Raw genomic sequence first — 14,777 nt, forward strand, 5'->3', positions numbered from 1 at the left:
TCGCCTCCAATTGTGTCCGGCCCGCGGGCCGCGTGACACCCGCAGCCAATCCCGGGCCAAAGTGGGTTGTTTCAAAAAAAAAAAAAAAAAAGTGCTTCCTGCTTCCGCCGTCCCCTCTTTCTGTCGGAAAGGAGCCACCGCGCCCTCTCGGAACATTGGACCTCTTGTCCACTGCGTCCCGTGACCCCGCAGCCTCCGCCCGCCCCCCCACCCCCGGAACCCTGCTCTTTGTGTTCCCAGAGGCCCCGCGCCTCCCGTTCCCGGGAGCCCCTGGCCCCCTCGCGCTCCCCAAACTTCCTGCGGCGGCAGGCCAGTGCCAGTTCCACCGCGCTATGGCCGCCCCCGACCTGTCCACGAACCTCCAGGAGGAGGCCACCTGCGCCATCTGCCTCGACTACTTCACGGACCCGGTGATGACCGACTGCGGCCACAACTTCTGCCGCGAGTGTATCCGGCGCTGTTGGGGCCAGCCCGAGGGCCCATACGCCTGCCCCGAGTGCCGCGAGTTGTCCCCGCAGCGAAACCTGAGGCCCAACCGACCGCTTGCTAAGATGGCCGAAATGGCGCGGCGCCTGCACCCGCCGTCGCCGGTCCCGCAGGGCGTGTGCGCCGCGCACCGGGAGCCGTTGGCCTCCTTCTGCACCGACGAGCTGCGCCTGCTGTGCGCGACCTGCGAGCGCTCCGGGGAACACTGGGCGCACCGTGTGCGCCCGCTGCAGGATGCAGCCGAGGACCTCAAGGTATATCGTGGTGTCACAGCAAGTCCGGGGGATGTTGGGATGCGGCCTGGCCCAAGTCTGGTCAGGGTGGGTAGGGCGCGCGGCCTGGCCTGGGGTTTTGGGAGCTCAGCCTGTCCTAGATTGGCACTTTCGCGGGGCTGGGGCATCGCTCACCAGTGCGGCGCCCGCCTGGGGACCTGGGAGAGAGAGCGTGCTCTTTGAGGCCGAGGTCCCGCTATGGAGGGTACTGTGACTGAACAGTGGCCAGGATGGAGCCCAGAACAAAAGTGGGAAGAGAACCTCAGAGGTGGCCTTCGCTTAGAGGTGGGACGGATGAGGACTGTCATCCCTGGTGAGAAGTGAGTTGTGGCTAAGGCCGGGTGGGGCCTCAGGCAGTGCTGAAGTCCTGGTGAGAAGGCTGGCAGGAACCTGCTGCAGAGCCCCACTCTGGGAACGATGGTGGACAGAGCCATTGCCCTGGGAGGCAGACATCAGGGCCCACCAGATTTTTCTTTCTGAGTGGAGTACTTCAAGCTACCACTGCCATCTGATAACGCCAGAGCTCAGCTGCACTTGGATCCCAGGCTAAGAAGCCTTGTTTTCCTGTTCCAGAAATGCATTTTCTTAAAACCCAAACTCATACCAGCACTTCTCCCCCTGCCGGGAGCCTCAGGGCAAGTACTCTGCTGGCCCACCTGGCCTGCTGCCTGTACAGGGTGTGTTCTGGAGACTCATCTTTCAAACTTTTTGACTAGCTTGCAATTGGCTTCATGGCCAGTAGCATGTGTCTGCTGAGGTTCCCCCAAGTACAGTTTTTAGCCAGCATTAGAGTCAATACTTGGTCAGTCAGTCACTATCATAGAATAAGCTTCTGGAACACCAGAATAAACCTATTCCCCAAACCATGTCAGTGGGCTTGTTTTGACATGGATTCTTGTGGTTTTCCTTCTCACTTTGAGGTATAACATGCATGCAGGAATGTCCACTCCACATACCAGTCTGGCAGGTTTGCACTCTCACCAAACATCCCAGTCAGGGTGCAGAAAGTGATCGTGAGAGCAGAGAGTGACCAGTAGCTCTCCAGAGGTCCCTTCTGGCTGACCTGATAAAGTCTCATGGGACAGCACTTAGCCCTTTCCTTTTGTAGGGAGAGGAAAACCTTCCCTCTTATTCTGTTAGGTTCTGTGCCTGAGGTTTGCAAATTAAAGTGACAAAAGACAGATTAACAGATGACATAATTTTATTAGTTTTTTTAAATTTTACATGGCACAACAACTTCACAGAAGTGAAAAACCCAAAGAAAGTGTTAGACTCAGGAACTTATATTCCATTTTAACGGAGATGATAAATTGTGGAGAAGTGACTAGATAGGAATGGGAGTTTGGGTTTCTAGGGCCAATAATTTGTGGAAAAGGAACTAGAAGCTATATGGGGGGGACTGCTGGAAGGTGGGCGTTGTTTTAGTAAGGTCTGTTTAGGCAGACTCCTCAGTGATGACACCTCATCTCTGGTGAGGAGTGTGCTCCCTTTCTGGTACCTGGAGGCCACCTTTCTCCCGGGAAATCCTTTTTCTTGCCTTTAGGCAGGAAGGAGGAGGGCAGAGGGCTCTTCTGCATCTCCTGTTTCTCTGTCATCCGTAGCACTAAATAATTCTGATGCTAAAGTGGTCTGTCTTAGGGTATCATGTTCTGATTTCCTTTACTGTACTGGTGCACACTTTGTCTTCTTGCTGGGGATGCCCCAGCAAACGTGGTAAACAGGGTTGAATTAAACAGTTGGGTGTTGCCTGAGATCAGACCCAAGGTGGCCATATCCGGTGCACATCCCTTGTTCCTGGGGCTGCTTCTGGTAAAGCTAAACAGTGGCAAGCTTAGAATAGGCACAGAAGAAAAAGGGGTGGGGAAGGTTGGCGGGAAATGAGGGGAGGCAGGAGAAGAGGCCAGGGGTCAGCTTGGGGGGTGGGAGGCTGTGCTGGGTAGAGGGTGTCTCCTGGCAGATTGAGTTTGCCCCGTCCTTTGTGTTCCAGACAGGGTTTCCCACGACTGGCGCCCGCCTACCAGGTGTAGGCTCGGCTGGGGCTGGGCAGCGGGAGCGGGGACAGAGCCGGGCGGGGTCACTGGCTGGCCTCGCCTCCCTGCAGGGCAAGCTGGAGAAGTCCCTGGAGCACCTGCAGAAGCAAATGGAAGACGCACTGCTGTTTCAGGCCCAGGCGGAGGAGACCTGCTCTCTGTGGCAGGCAGGTGGCTGGGCGCCGATGTCCAGGGGATGGGGGGAGGGAAGCACCAGAGCCCTCACCTTGGAACACCACCGTTCATACTCAGCTTCTCATAAGGCAGCACCCCTGCCCCAGACCCTGCACCCCCGGGGTGGGTTTGCATTGGAGACCCCAATGGTGGGTCTTGGGGTGCGGAGGCATGGCGTGGGGAGCCCTGGTGGTGGGTTTGGGGGATCCAGCTCTCCCTCTGCTGTGCCCCGCAGAAGATGGTAGAGAGCCAGCGGCAGAATGTACGAACGGAGTTTGAGCGGCTGCGCCGCCTACTGGCAGAAGAGGAGCAGCGGCTGCTGCAGAGGCTGGAGGAGGAGGAACTGGAGGTACTGCCCCCGCTGCGGGAGAGCGCTGCACGGCTGGGGCAGCAGAGTGCCCAGCTGGCCGAGCTCATTGCCGAGCTGGAGGGGCGCTGCCAGCTGCCAGCGCTGGGGTTGTTGCAGGTGAGCGAGCCTCGGGTGGGCACGCGGGGGTCTATCAGGATGGGATGTGGACGGGGAGCTGGAAAGGGGAGGAATCCCCGGGCGGAGCAGGCGGCCTGACTTCGGCCTCTCCTGGACCTCCCGTGTCCTAACTGAAACGCTGGGGGTAGAGGCTGAGACAGGTGTCACAGGTTTGACTGCTGGTCCCTGTAGATATGCCGTGGCCTGGGACGTTGGATGTAAATCCTGATCCCTGCCAAGAACTGCGGTTGTCACTGGCATCAGAACCCTGTTGGGGACTGGCCCTGCTGTGTGGTGGGTAGCATTCAGGATCCAGGGGCTGTGTTTAGAATAACTGCTGTCACTGCCCGGCCCTCTGAAGGTTCAAGCCACTGGGCTGAGAGGAAAGGCTAGCAGATCCATAGGAATCCAGTGTGGGCCCCATGCTGTCCGGAGAAACTGCCTGGCCCCTATCCCCAGGTCTTTGTGCCCCAGGCCAGAGTGAGGACACTGTATGTGCAGCCCTCCTGCTGAAAGTGATCCTTTGTGGAGCCTCAGAGCTGAGCATACCTTCAGGGACCACCAAGAGGCTCCTGGCTCTCCTGGGGTTTGAACTTGGTCCTTTGGCCTTTGTTGAGCCATGGAGTAGTTTTAAACCGGGGAAACAGAAAGAACCCAGGGCGAGTGTGGCATGGATTGCAGGTGGCAGAGGTGGCCATGGTCAGTAAAAGTGGGACTGGGGGGCCAGCCAGGAGGTGAGTAGCAATGAGTGGGGCTAGAGAAGGGGCAGGAGGGAGGTGGAGATTCTAGGAGAAGAGTCGACCCAGGAAGTGAGATAGGACCCATAGATCTGTATGAAATGCATTTCAGGGCCTCAGCTGAGGTGTCCCAGTAGGTAGGTGGTTTCGGCCAGCCTGGCTGCATTTCCACCAAGTAGTCACGTACTCCCCCATCTGTTGTCCATCTGCCCCTAGCCTTTCCCCACCTGCCCCCACTGTTCCCCACTGCCCCTCACATCCTCATGTATCCTGGCCCCTGGGTCCTCACCTCCCCATCTCCCCCAGCTCCCCTGACCTGTACTGGGTGGGATGGACCTGCTGTGTGGAGGGTAGGGGGCAGCAGCTATGAATTGCACCATGTTGACTGATGTGAGTGGGGAGGTCAGGTGGGTTTGCACATTCAGCCCACAGTGTTGGGCAGGAGACCTGCTACAGGGGCCATCCATGCTGGGGTCCTGACACCTGGGGTGGGACTGTGAAGACCTGAGGGAGGGCAGCCGGTGGAGGCCGGGCAGGATGCCTGGGGGTCAGAGGGAAGGTGGGAACAGGCGAGGCTGCAGGCACCAGATAGCTGGATGCCAGGAGCCAGGAGACAAGAAACACTGGGCAGGTGCAGGCCAGGCTCCCAGGACCCTGCCCTGCCTGCCTCCAGCATGCATGGGTGCTCTGGGTTCTGGGTGGGTGAGCCAGCAGCTGGACACCCCATGTCCTCCAAGCATGTGGAGGGACTGGGGCTGGGTCTGCAGGCCTGATTGCACCCCAAGCTTTTTAGTGTCCCTGTGTCTGAGCATGCTTGGGACGGCCCAGGGTCAGTTTCTGAGCCTGTGTGTGGGTGTGGGTATGTGTGCGGTTTTGAGAGACACGGGTGTGGGAGAGGGGGCCCAGGACCAGGTGACAGGTGCTGATGCCACATGTCTCTCCCACAGGATATCAGGGACACCCTGTGCAGGTAGGAGCCCGTCCTCTCCCCTGGGCAGGTGGCGTGGGTGTGGGTGGGCTTGCCCCTGGGGGTGACACCAGGCTGCCTCTCTAGGGTCCAGGACATGAAACTGCAGCCACCCAAAATGGTGCCCATGGAGATGAGGACGGTGTGCAGGGTCCCGGGTCTGGTGGAGGCCCTGCGGAGGTTTCGAGGTGGGTGCTGCGACTCATGGCGGGGGCGACCCCGCCAGCGGGCTCTGGTCTGCAGGAAGTGCCCATCCTGAGCTCCTGCTGGTGGCCAGGGCCTGTGGCTGTGGAGCTGGGAGGTGTCAGGACTGGTGGCTGAGGGAGGTCCAGGCTGGGCTGGAACACCGGGGATAGGAGGAATGGCCATAGAAAACACTTAGTTTCCTCCTGCCTCCTGAAGAATAATGAATGGCAGTGTGGACCACTTTTCAGAACATCCCGAGTTGCAATTGCAAGTGGTTAGGTGATCTTTTCAGGGGGGACGCGGCAGCGGGGGCAGATTAGCAGTCACTTTGGCCAGCTATGAGGCAGCCCGGGCAGGTTCCAGGTGTGCTGGCTGACGGGACCCCACAGGTGACCACTGCACTGTCTGCAGGGGACGTGACGCTGGATCCTGACACCGCCAACCCCGAGTTAGTCCTATCAGACGATAGGCGCAGTGTGCGGCGGGGCGACCTGCGGCAGGTTCTGCCTGACATCCCTGAGCGCTTCGACCCTGGGCCCTGCGTGCTGGGCCGGGAGCCCCTGATTTCCGGCCGACACTACTGGGAGGTGGAGGTGGGCGAGCGGGCCAGCTGGGCCCTGGGCGTCTGCAGGGAGAATGCCAACCGCAAGGAGAAGGGCGAGCTTTTCGCCGGCAACGGGTTCTGGATCCTGGTGTTCCTGGGGGGCTTCTACAACTCCTCCGAGCCCGCCTTCGCCCCCCTGCGGGACCCGCCTCGGCGCGTGGGCATCTTTCTGGACTATGAGGCTGGGCACCTGTCCTTCTACAGCGCCACTGACGGGTCGCTCCTGTATGCCTTCCCTGAGACGCCCTTCTCAGGGACACTGCGGGCCCTCTTCTCCCCGTTGTCCAGCAGCCCAACCCCCATGACCATCTGCCGGCCCAAGGGTGGCCCTGGGGATGGGCTGGCTCCCCAGTGAGCAAGCATCTCGCCCCCATCCTGCCTTTAGGTCTTTGAGGGTGTACTGAGCCACGGAAGGGGCTCCCAGTGTCGCTGTGTGTGTGTAGTAAATCCCTCTCCCCATCACTCCTGGGAAGTCATGTACGAGTGTGTGTGGAACCAGCGAGGTCCTCCCCTGGGGGACCTTTCACAGCCGTTGGGTGTCGATACCCCATTACCAGTGCATTGCTCACAGCCCTCTGCAGAGCCTGAGCCTGGAGCCCCTGCAGCTCTACTTCCAGGAGCCCCCGATGACTCTGGGGCTGCACCCCAAGAGAGCTGCTGTTCTGTGAGGCTGCTGGCAGGGAGGAGAGCCCACCAGCCTGTCTTGGGGTCTGGTCCTAGTAAATGGGGGCTGGGTGTGGTTGCCTCATTAGTTAGGGTACAGCAGTCCTCAGGAGGAGTGATGTGGGAAAGACCAGAGGAAGGGTACTGGGAGCGAAAGGTGCTGAATGAGGGGGCCGAGTAACTGGACACAGGCCCTCAAGTCCCACAGCGCAGGCCATTTGCAGCTTCTGCAGAATGTTTCTTCCCACCTGGGAGGTGTGCACTGGCTCTGTGGCTCCTGAATGATGCTCTGGTCCTGCCTGGGGGAGGCGTGAGACCTCGGAGAGCCCCCCCCGCCCTTGGCAGAATCCAGGATTCATTTTTTTGCTCAAGTTTTGGTGCTTCACTAGAAGTCGTGGGGCAGCATCTGCACCCCGAGATTTCTTCTGTTGTAAGGTCTGTTCTCACAGTAAATAAACTAACTTGTATATAATCCTGCTGTCTTGAGTGGGGTGTGGGGAAACCCACTGCCACTCCCAGCAGTCGGTGCCACAGCCCAAGCCCTCCTGTGCTGGGGAATTCCCCTGCCCCTGAACCTGGCAAACACTTGTAGGTTCCACAGTATTCAGGAGCTAAGTACGTTATGTGAATATATTCACTTGTTCTCCCATTGTTAGACTTTTTATTTCATGTATGTACCACTTTTTGAGTATTTTCAGTAACATTTCCTTCAAATGATGTACACATCAGTTTTTGTCAGTCAGACCTGGACTCGGGGCTTTTTTCCGGATGGAGAAGTGTTCCCTTCTTTTCCCAGGCAACTGCCCACTGTTTCACTTCCTGTTGAGAATCTGAGGATACTGGTTCATTCCTGCCTGGAGCAAGATTTGGATTTCCGGGATAACCACCAGAACCCAGGTGGAGGGACATCTCGAGGTGAAAGCTCTTGATGAGCACATGGCCACACCCAGAACAGCAGGGCAGATGCCTCAGTCGCAGCTCTGGAGCAAAGCTGGATACCAGTGTGAGGGAGGAAAACGTTCCCTCTACCTTCTGAGTCCTTGGCTGGATCCCTGTAATAAAAGGTTAACCAGAAAAACAAGTTCATGAACATGGACACCTTATGTGCGCATGGAAGATACCCAGGGAAATGGGATTAACTCAAGCAGCGACTCAGAATTCTGACTTCCACGGCCTCTGCGACGTGGAACAAGTTTGTGGAGAAATGATAGGCCAAAGAAAGCCGTTCAGGCCGGAACTTGAAAGGCAGCACCCACTGGCAGGTAAACAAGGGTAGAAAAGCTGGGTAGGAGGGTTATGTACCTTCAGCCAACTCCACACTGAGGGTGTCTAACGTCCCCAGCCACTGACTCAGTCCTTCCCAGGGGAGGGCAGGGGACTCGAGTATCTGCCGCCTTCAGCCCAAATGATCCTATTGCCAAAGTGGAGTGTTTGGGGGTGGAAAGTTCCGCTATCCTTCACCTTGTAACTAGAAATGGGCTTAGGTAACATGTCCACAGCACACCGTGAATGCACTTTTCACATGTTTCTACCTGCTGAGCCAGAGAACACATGGTAGCCCCACACTTCTAGGTGCAAGAGACCACAGTGAACACATGATCCTGCCCAGGTAGTTAACAATATAACAACTTAACACAGGTGTGTCAGCTCAAATAGTAGGCTTCTGCTACACTACCTACTGGTGGGTGTCTCCTACAAAGCAGTGGGTGAGTCCCACGGTAATGCCAAGGTACACCCAGGCAGCCCCTTCAGGAGCAGCTGATGAGTGTCTTGGAGAAAAGAAAGCTGGATGGACATAGAGCCAGGTGTGAGGATGTGGTCAGGCAAACCAGGCTTCCAAAAATCACTCTCCATGGAGCCTTCTTAAAATGCACAGAAACTGCCCCCAGGTGGCACAGCCGCCCAGGGGAGAGGGAGGAAAGCAAGTGAAAAACTTAAGTGAGCATTCTGGATGTGGCCAGTGCTATGAAGGAAACGCCAGACTGGCTTAGGGGAGAACTCCGATGTGTGTGGCTATTCTAATCCTTGCGGCATAGTACATGTGGTTTAAAGAAAATAAAAAAATAAAGACAGCCCTACTGGGCCTGGGTGGGTGTCTCCGACGTCCCTTTTCCTTTCCCTCCAACCCTCTCCCAGGTATGTCATGTTACCCACAAGGTTATGCAAAAGACAGGGTCTTGCTTGTTTTTTCCCCATTTCTCACGTCTTACTGGCTAATCTAACAGCAAGTCTGTGCATCCGCCCTGAACCAGCAGGAGAGGGGTAGGGCTGCCCCAACCGAGCTGGATTTTAAATGACTTCACCGTCCGCTTTTCATGCCCCCACTTTACTCATGGGAAACGGAAAATTCAGTGATTTAGGTAAACTCCCAGTCCAGACGCGTTGGAATCATGCCTGTCCCCGGTTCTGACGGGACCGCTTAGATCCTGCAGCGAGTCCTGTACACGGAATCCCCAGTGTCCGTAGTCCCGGAGGCCTACGCCCCAGCTGGGCCTTTTGGGGGGCGCTGCGGTGTTCCGCACCCGCTGCACGCGGACGCCTGGAGCTACGAGGTCTTAGTGGAGGACCACCCCGTCCACCTGCACTGCGTGCGACCACCCGCGTCGCGTCTCCCCTCCGCGACGCCCGCGTACATCCCGCGACCCTCCATCATCTCCATATCCCGCTCATCCCGCGCCTGCTCTGCGGTCCCCTGAAGCCCCCGTACCCTGCCTAAACCCGCGCCCCTCCACGTCCAGGCCCAATTACCTCCGTGCCCCACCTTCTGTGCTCCCTTCCCCCGTCCTTCCGTGCACCCCGTTCACCCCATACCCTCGGTACTCCTGTCCCCAACGTCTTGCGCCCCTCTGAGGCCAACCCTCACGCTCGCCCCTCCCCCACGCCACGTCCCCGCCCCCAGCAACCCCCTCCTACCTCTATCTGCGCCCTGCCTCACCCTCCTGGGCACCGGTATATCCCTGGCGAAGGCACCTGTGAGCCCACAGGGGACCCCTCTGCTCTGGTCCTGCACCGGATGCCCACCCTGGACCTGCCCTGCCCAGACTTTCCTCTCCCCATCACTGTTATTTTTTGTAACAACTTTATTGTGATATAATTTTCTCATAAAGTACAGCTGTTTCAAGAGCACAATTCAGTGATTTTTTTTTTTTGATTTTTTTTTACTACTAAATCCACCAACATCACAATCCAAGTTTAGAACATTTTCTGGTGTTCTTACTGATTTTCAAATGTTAAGCCAAGTTGACATTCCTGGGATAGATCCCATTTGATCCATTTAGTATGTTGCTAGATTCCGTTGGTTCAGATTTTGTTCAGGATTTTCACATCCATACTTCGGGGGATGTCACTCTGGTTTTCGCATGAGGTCTTCGTTTTCTTCTCCACTGTTTTCTGACATGTTTGTGAAGGATTGCAGTTTTTCCTCCACCGTTTTGTGGAATTCTCCACTGAAGACACTGATTCCATGCTTTTCTTTATGAAAAGATTTTCAAATACTATTTCAATTTCTTTAATTACTATGGGTATGTTTAAGTTTTCCATTTCTTATGTAATTTTTGTCATTCCAGGAATTTGCCTATTTCATTTAAGTTGTCTAATTTTCTGGCATAAAATTCAAAGTATTTCCTCACCATCCTTTTAATTATTAAAAGGTTGGTAGTGATGTCGCCTCTTTCATTTGTAATCCTGGTAATCTGTGCCTTTCGGGTTTTTTTTCTTGGTCAGTAAAACTAACATTTTGTCAAATTTACCATATTTGCCATGTATAATGTGCACTTTTTTGCCCAAATTTGTGAGGGAAAAATAAGGATGCACATTATACATGGGTAGTACTAATTCCATATCTATATAAATGTTTTTAATTCTTTTATTTATGCTTATGAGTTAAAAGTGTAACTCTAGAAATCAATAACGATATCCGTATGCAAAACAAGACCCTGGAATATGATCATCGGTTTTGTTGAACTTATGACGAACTTGCAACAATGAAGAGTTCTTGCGCCTCTATGATGCATAAATATCTTTAATTTGTTACCAGTACATAAAATTTCTTGTACCTTGTATATGTTATTGTGTTTTGTAATTATTTGTTATATAAAATTTCTTGTACCATAATATTTTAAAAAATAAATGCTAAAATTCCTTTACAATATAAAAAACAAGTACATAAATATAAACAAATAAAAATTTGAATTGAAAAATTAAAACAAAATATTTTTTCCCTGAAAGTTTGGGCCAGAAATGTGGGTGTGCATTATACATGGGAGTGCATTATACACAGCAAAATACGGTATTATGACCTTTTCAAAAATTTTTTTTTAAATTTCATTTGACATTTTCTTTTTTTTTTTAATTTCAATAATTTCCACCCTCATCTTTATTATATCCTTCTTTTTGCTTGTTTTGGGTTCATGTTGCTCTTTCTTTTCTATTTTTCTTAAAGTTGAAGCTTAGGTTATTGATTTCAGATCTTCCTTCTGTACTAACATATGTATTTGCAGCTTTAAATCTTCCTATTACTTTTTTTTTCTTCATTGCATTTCTTTTTTTTCCCTTTTTTTAGTTTCAGGTGTACAAAACAATGCAATAGTTAGACATTTCTCCCCTCACAAAGTGATAACCCCCTCCCCCAACCTATTGCCCCTCTGACATCCTATATATCTATTACAATTCCATTGACTGTATTCCCTATGCTATACTCCATATCCTGTGACTATATATATAAAATTACAGTTGACATACAATATTATTCAACTTCAGCTTCAGGTGTACAGTACAGTGGTCAAGCCACTACTCTGTCCATGAAGTGGTCTCCCTAATAAGACATGTTCCCATCTGACACCCTACAAAATCTTTATGACATTATTGATTATATTCCAAACTCTCTTTCATATCCCCATGGCAATATTGTACATAGTTACCAATTTATGCTGTCTAATCCCTTCCCCTTCTTCCTCATCCCCACCACCCTCCCTTCTAGCAACCATCAATTTTTCCTCTATATCTCTCATATTATTTCTGTTTACTTTGCTCATTTATTCACATCTTTAGATTCCACATATAAGTGAGATCATATGGTATTTGTCTTTCTCCAACTGACTTATTTCACTTAACATAATGTTCTCTAGGTCCATCCATATCATTGCAAATGGTAAGATTTCATTCTTTATAGCCGAGTAATACTCCATTGTATAAATGTAACACAGTTTCTTAATCCAGTCATCTACCGATGAGCATTTCGGTTGTTTCCAAGTTTTGGCGATTGTAAATAGTGCTGCAATAAACATACGGGTGCATATATTTTTTCGAATTAGCGTCTTGGATTCCTCTGGATAGATTCCTAAGAGTGGAATTGCTGGGTCATAAGGTAGTTCCAGTTCCAGTTTTTTGAGATACCTCCATACAGATTTCCATAGTGGTTGCACCAATCTGCAATCCCGCCAACAGTGCACCAGGGTTCCCTTTTCTCCACAACCTCACCAGCACTTACTGTTTGTTGATTTATTAATGACAGCCATTTTGACTGAGGTGAGGTGGTATCTCATTGTGGTTTTTATTTGCATTTCTCTAATGATTAGTGAGATTGAGCATTTTTTCATGTCTGTTGGCCATCTGAATCTCCTCTTTAGAGAAATGTCTTCATTTCCTCTGCCCATTTTTTAATTGGGTTGCTTGGTTTTTTTTGGTGTTGAGCTGAATGAGTGTTTTATAAATTTTGGATATTAACCCCTTATCAGATATATCATTGACAATTATCTTCTCCCATTCAGTAGGCTGCCTTTTTGTTTTATTGATGGTTTCCTTTGCTGTGAAAACAACTTTTAAGTTTGATGTAATCCTATGTGTTTATTTTTTCTTTTCCCTTGCCCAAGGGGATAGATCAGTAAAAATATTACTCAGAGTAATGTCTGCAAAGTTACTTCCTGTATTTTCTTCTTTGAGTATTATGGTTTTGGGTCTTACATTTAAGTCTTTAATCCATTTTGAATTTGTTCTCATGTATAGCATAAGGAGGTGATCCAGTTTCTTTTTTTGTTTTTCTTTGCATGCATCAGTTCAGTATTCCCAGTACCATTTATTAAATAGACTGTCTTTACCCCAATGTAAATTCTTGCTTCCATTGTCATAGATTAAATGACCATATAAGAATGGATTTAGTTCTGGGCTCTCTACTCTGTTCCATTGATCTATGTATCTGTTTTTATGCCAGTACCATACTGTTTTGATTATTATAGACTTGTAGTATGATTTGATGTTGGGTAGCATGATACCTCCCACTTTGTTCTTATTTCTCAAGATTGCCATGGCTATTTGGGGTCTTTTACGGTTCCATATAAATTTTAGGATTATATTTTCTATTTCTGAGAAAAATGTCATTGGTAGTTTGATAGGAATTTCATTGAATATATATATATATACATACATATACATATACATATACATATACATATACATATACATATACATATACATATATATATATATATATATATATATATATAGCCTTAGGTAGTATTAACATTTTAACTATACTAATTTTTCCTATCCATGAACATGGTATGTGTTTCCATTTATTTGTATGTTCTTTGATTTCTCTCTTCAGTGTCTTATAATTTTATGAGTACAGGTCTTTTACTTCTTTGGTTAAATTTATTCCAAGGTATTTTATTGTTTTTGAAGCAATTGTAAATGGGATTGATTTCTTGATTTCTCCTTCTCATAGTTTATTATTGGTGTATACAAATGCAACTGATTTCTGAATATTAATTTTGTATCCTGCTATTTTACTAAATTCGTTTGTCAGTTCTAATAGTTTTCTGGTGGAGTCTTTGGGGTTCTTTATATATAGTATCATGTCATCTGCATATAAAGACAATTTTACTTCCTCCTTTCCAATTTGGATGCCTTTTATTTCTTTTTCTTGTCTGATTGCTATGGCTAGCACTTCCAGAACTATGTTGCATAGAAGTAGTGAAAGTGGGCAGCCTTGTCTTATTCCTGATCTTAAGGGGAAATTTTAGCCTTTCCCTGTTGAGTAAGATGTTAGCTGTGGGTTTATCATATATGGCCTTTATTATGTTGAGATATGATCCTTCTATTCCCACTTTGCTAAGAGTTTTTATCATAAATGGCTGCTGGATTTTGTCAAATGCTTTTTCTGCATCTATTGATATGATCATATGATTTTTATTTTTCATTTTGTTAATGTGGTGTATCACGTTAATTGATTTGTGTATATTGAACAAACCTTGCATACCAGGAATGAATCCCACTTGATCGTAGTGTATGATATTTTTAATGTGTTGCTGAATCCGGTTTTATGTATTTTGTTCAGGATTTTTGCATCTATGTTCATTAGGGATTTCAGCCTGTAGTTTTCTTTTTGTGTCATGCCTTTGTCTGGTTTGGGAGTAGAGTAATAGTGGTCTCATAAAATGTGTTTGGGAGTCTTCCCTCTTTCTGGATATTTTTGGAATAGTTTGAGGAGAATAGGTGTTAATTCTTTTTTGAATGTTTTATAAAACTCACCTGTGAAGCCATCCAGTCCAGGGCTTTTGCTTTTTGGGAGCTTGTTGATTACTGATTCAATTTCTTTGGTAGTAATCGGTCTGTTCAGAGCTTCTGTTTCTTCTTGATTCAGTCTTGGAAGATTGTATGCCTCTAGAAATGTATCCGTTTCTTCCAGATTGTCTAATTTGTTGGCATATAGTTGCTCATAGTATTTTCTTAAAATTTTCTGTATTTCTGTGGTATCTGTTGTCACTTCTCTTTCATTTCTGATTTTATTAATTTGGGTCTTCTCTCTCTTTTTCTTGATGAGTCTGACTAAGGGTTTGTCAATTTCATTTATCTTTTTTAAAAAAAAAACCCAGCTCTTGGTTTCATTGATCTTTTGTACTTGGTTTTTTTTTTTGTTTTGTTTTGTTTTGTTGTCTCTAGTTCATTTATTTCTTCTCAGATCTTTATTATTTCCTTTCTTGTATTCCCTTTGGGCTTGTTTTGCTGTTCTTTTTCCAGTTCCCTTAAGTGTAAAGATAGGCTGTTGATTTGAGATGTTTCTTGTTTCTTGAGATAGGCCTGCATTACTATGAATTTCCCTCTTAGGACTACTTTCTCTGCATCCCATAGATTTTGGGTAGTTGTGTTTTCATTTTCATTTGTCTCAAGGTACTTTTGATTTCTTCCTTGATCTC

At 49.2% G+C, this 14,777-nt stretch overlaps 1 protein-coding gene across 2 annotated transcripts; it reads left to right on the top strand.

Annotated features, from left to right (window-relative positions):
- The first annotated feature begins 105 nt into the window (after positions 1-105).
- Positions 106-8,680, top strand: TRIM11 (tripartite motif containing 11). Of its 2 annotated transcripts, none has more exons than XM_019729823.2 (6): positions 106-740; positions 2,860-2,955; positions 3,198-3,428; positions 5,113-5,135; positions 5,220-5,320; positions 5,730-8,680. In XM_019729823.2, the coding sequence occupies exons 1-6, from the start codon at positions 333-335 to the stop codon at positions 6,275-6,277; spliced, it is 1,407 nt and encodes a 468-aa protein (XP_019585382.1). In that variant the 5' UTR covers positions 106-332; the 3' UTR covers positions 6,278-8,680. The 2 variants fall into 2 exon arrangements, with proteins under 2 accessions (XP_019585382.1, XP_019585379.1); XM_019729820.2 differs by having other exon boundaries at positions 115-740; positions 2,746-2,955.
- Positions 8,681-14,777: the final 6,097 nt, after the last annotated feature.

This window comes from Rhinolophus sinicus, linkage group LG10 (assembly GCF_036562045.2).
Source record: "Rhinolophus sinicus isolate RSC01 linkage group LG10, ASM3656204v1, whole genome shotgun sequence".
Classification (NCBI taxonomy): Eukaryota; Metazoa; Chordata; class Mammalia; order Chiroptera; family Rhinolophidae; genus Rhinolophus; species Rhinolophus sinicus.

What these genes read in the sequence shown, in the direction of transcription:
- TRIM11 (XM_019729820.2), top strand. Translation starts at nt 333, where the DNA reads ATGGCCGCCCCCGACCTGTCCACGAACCTCCAGGAGGAGGCCACCTGC. An exon ending in AGACCTGCTCTCTGTGGCAG is followed by an intron (nt 2,956 to 3,197) that starts GCAGGTGGCTGG and finishes TGTGCCCCGCAG; the next exon opens with AAGATGGTAGAGAGCCAGCG. An exon ending in CAGCGCTGGGGTTGTTGCAG is followed by an intron (nt 3,429 to 5,112) that starts GTGAGCGAGCCT and finishes TCTCTCCCACAG; the next exon opens with GATATCAGGGACACCCTGTG.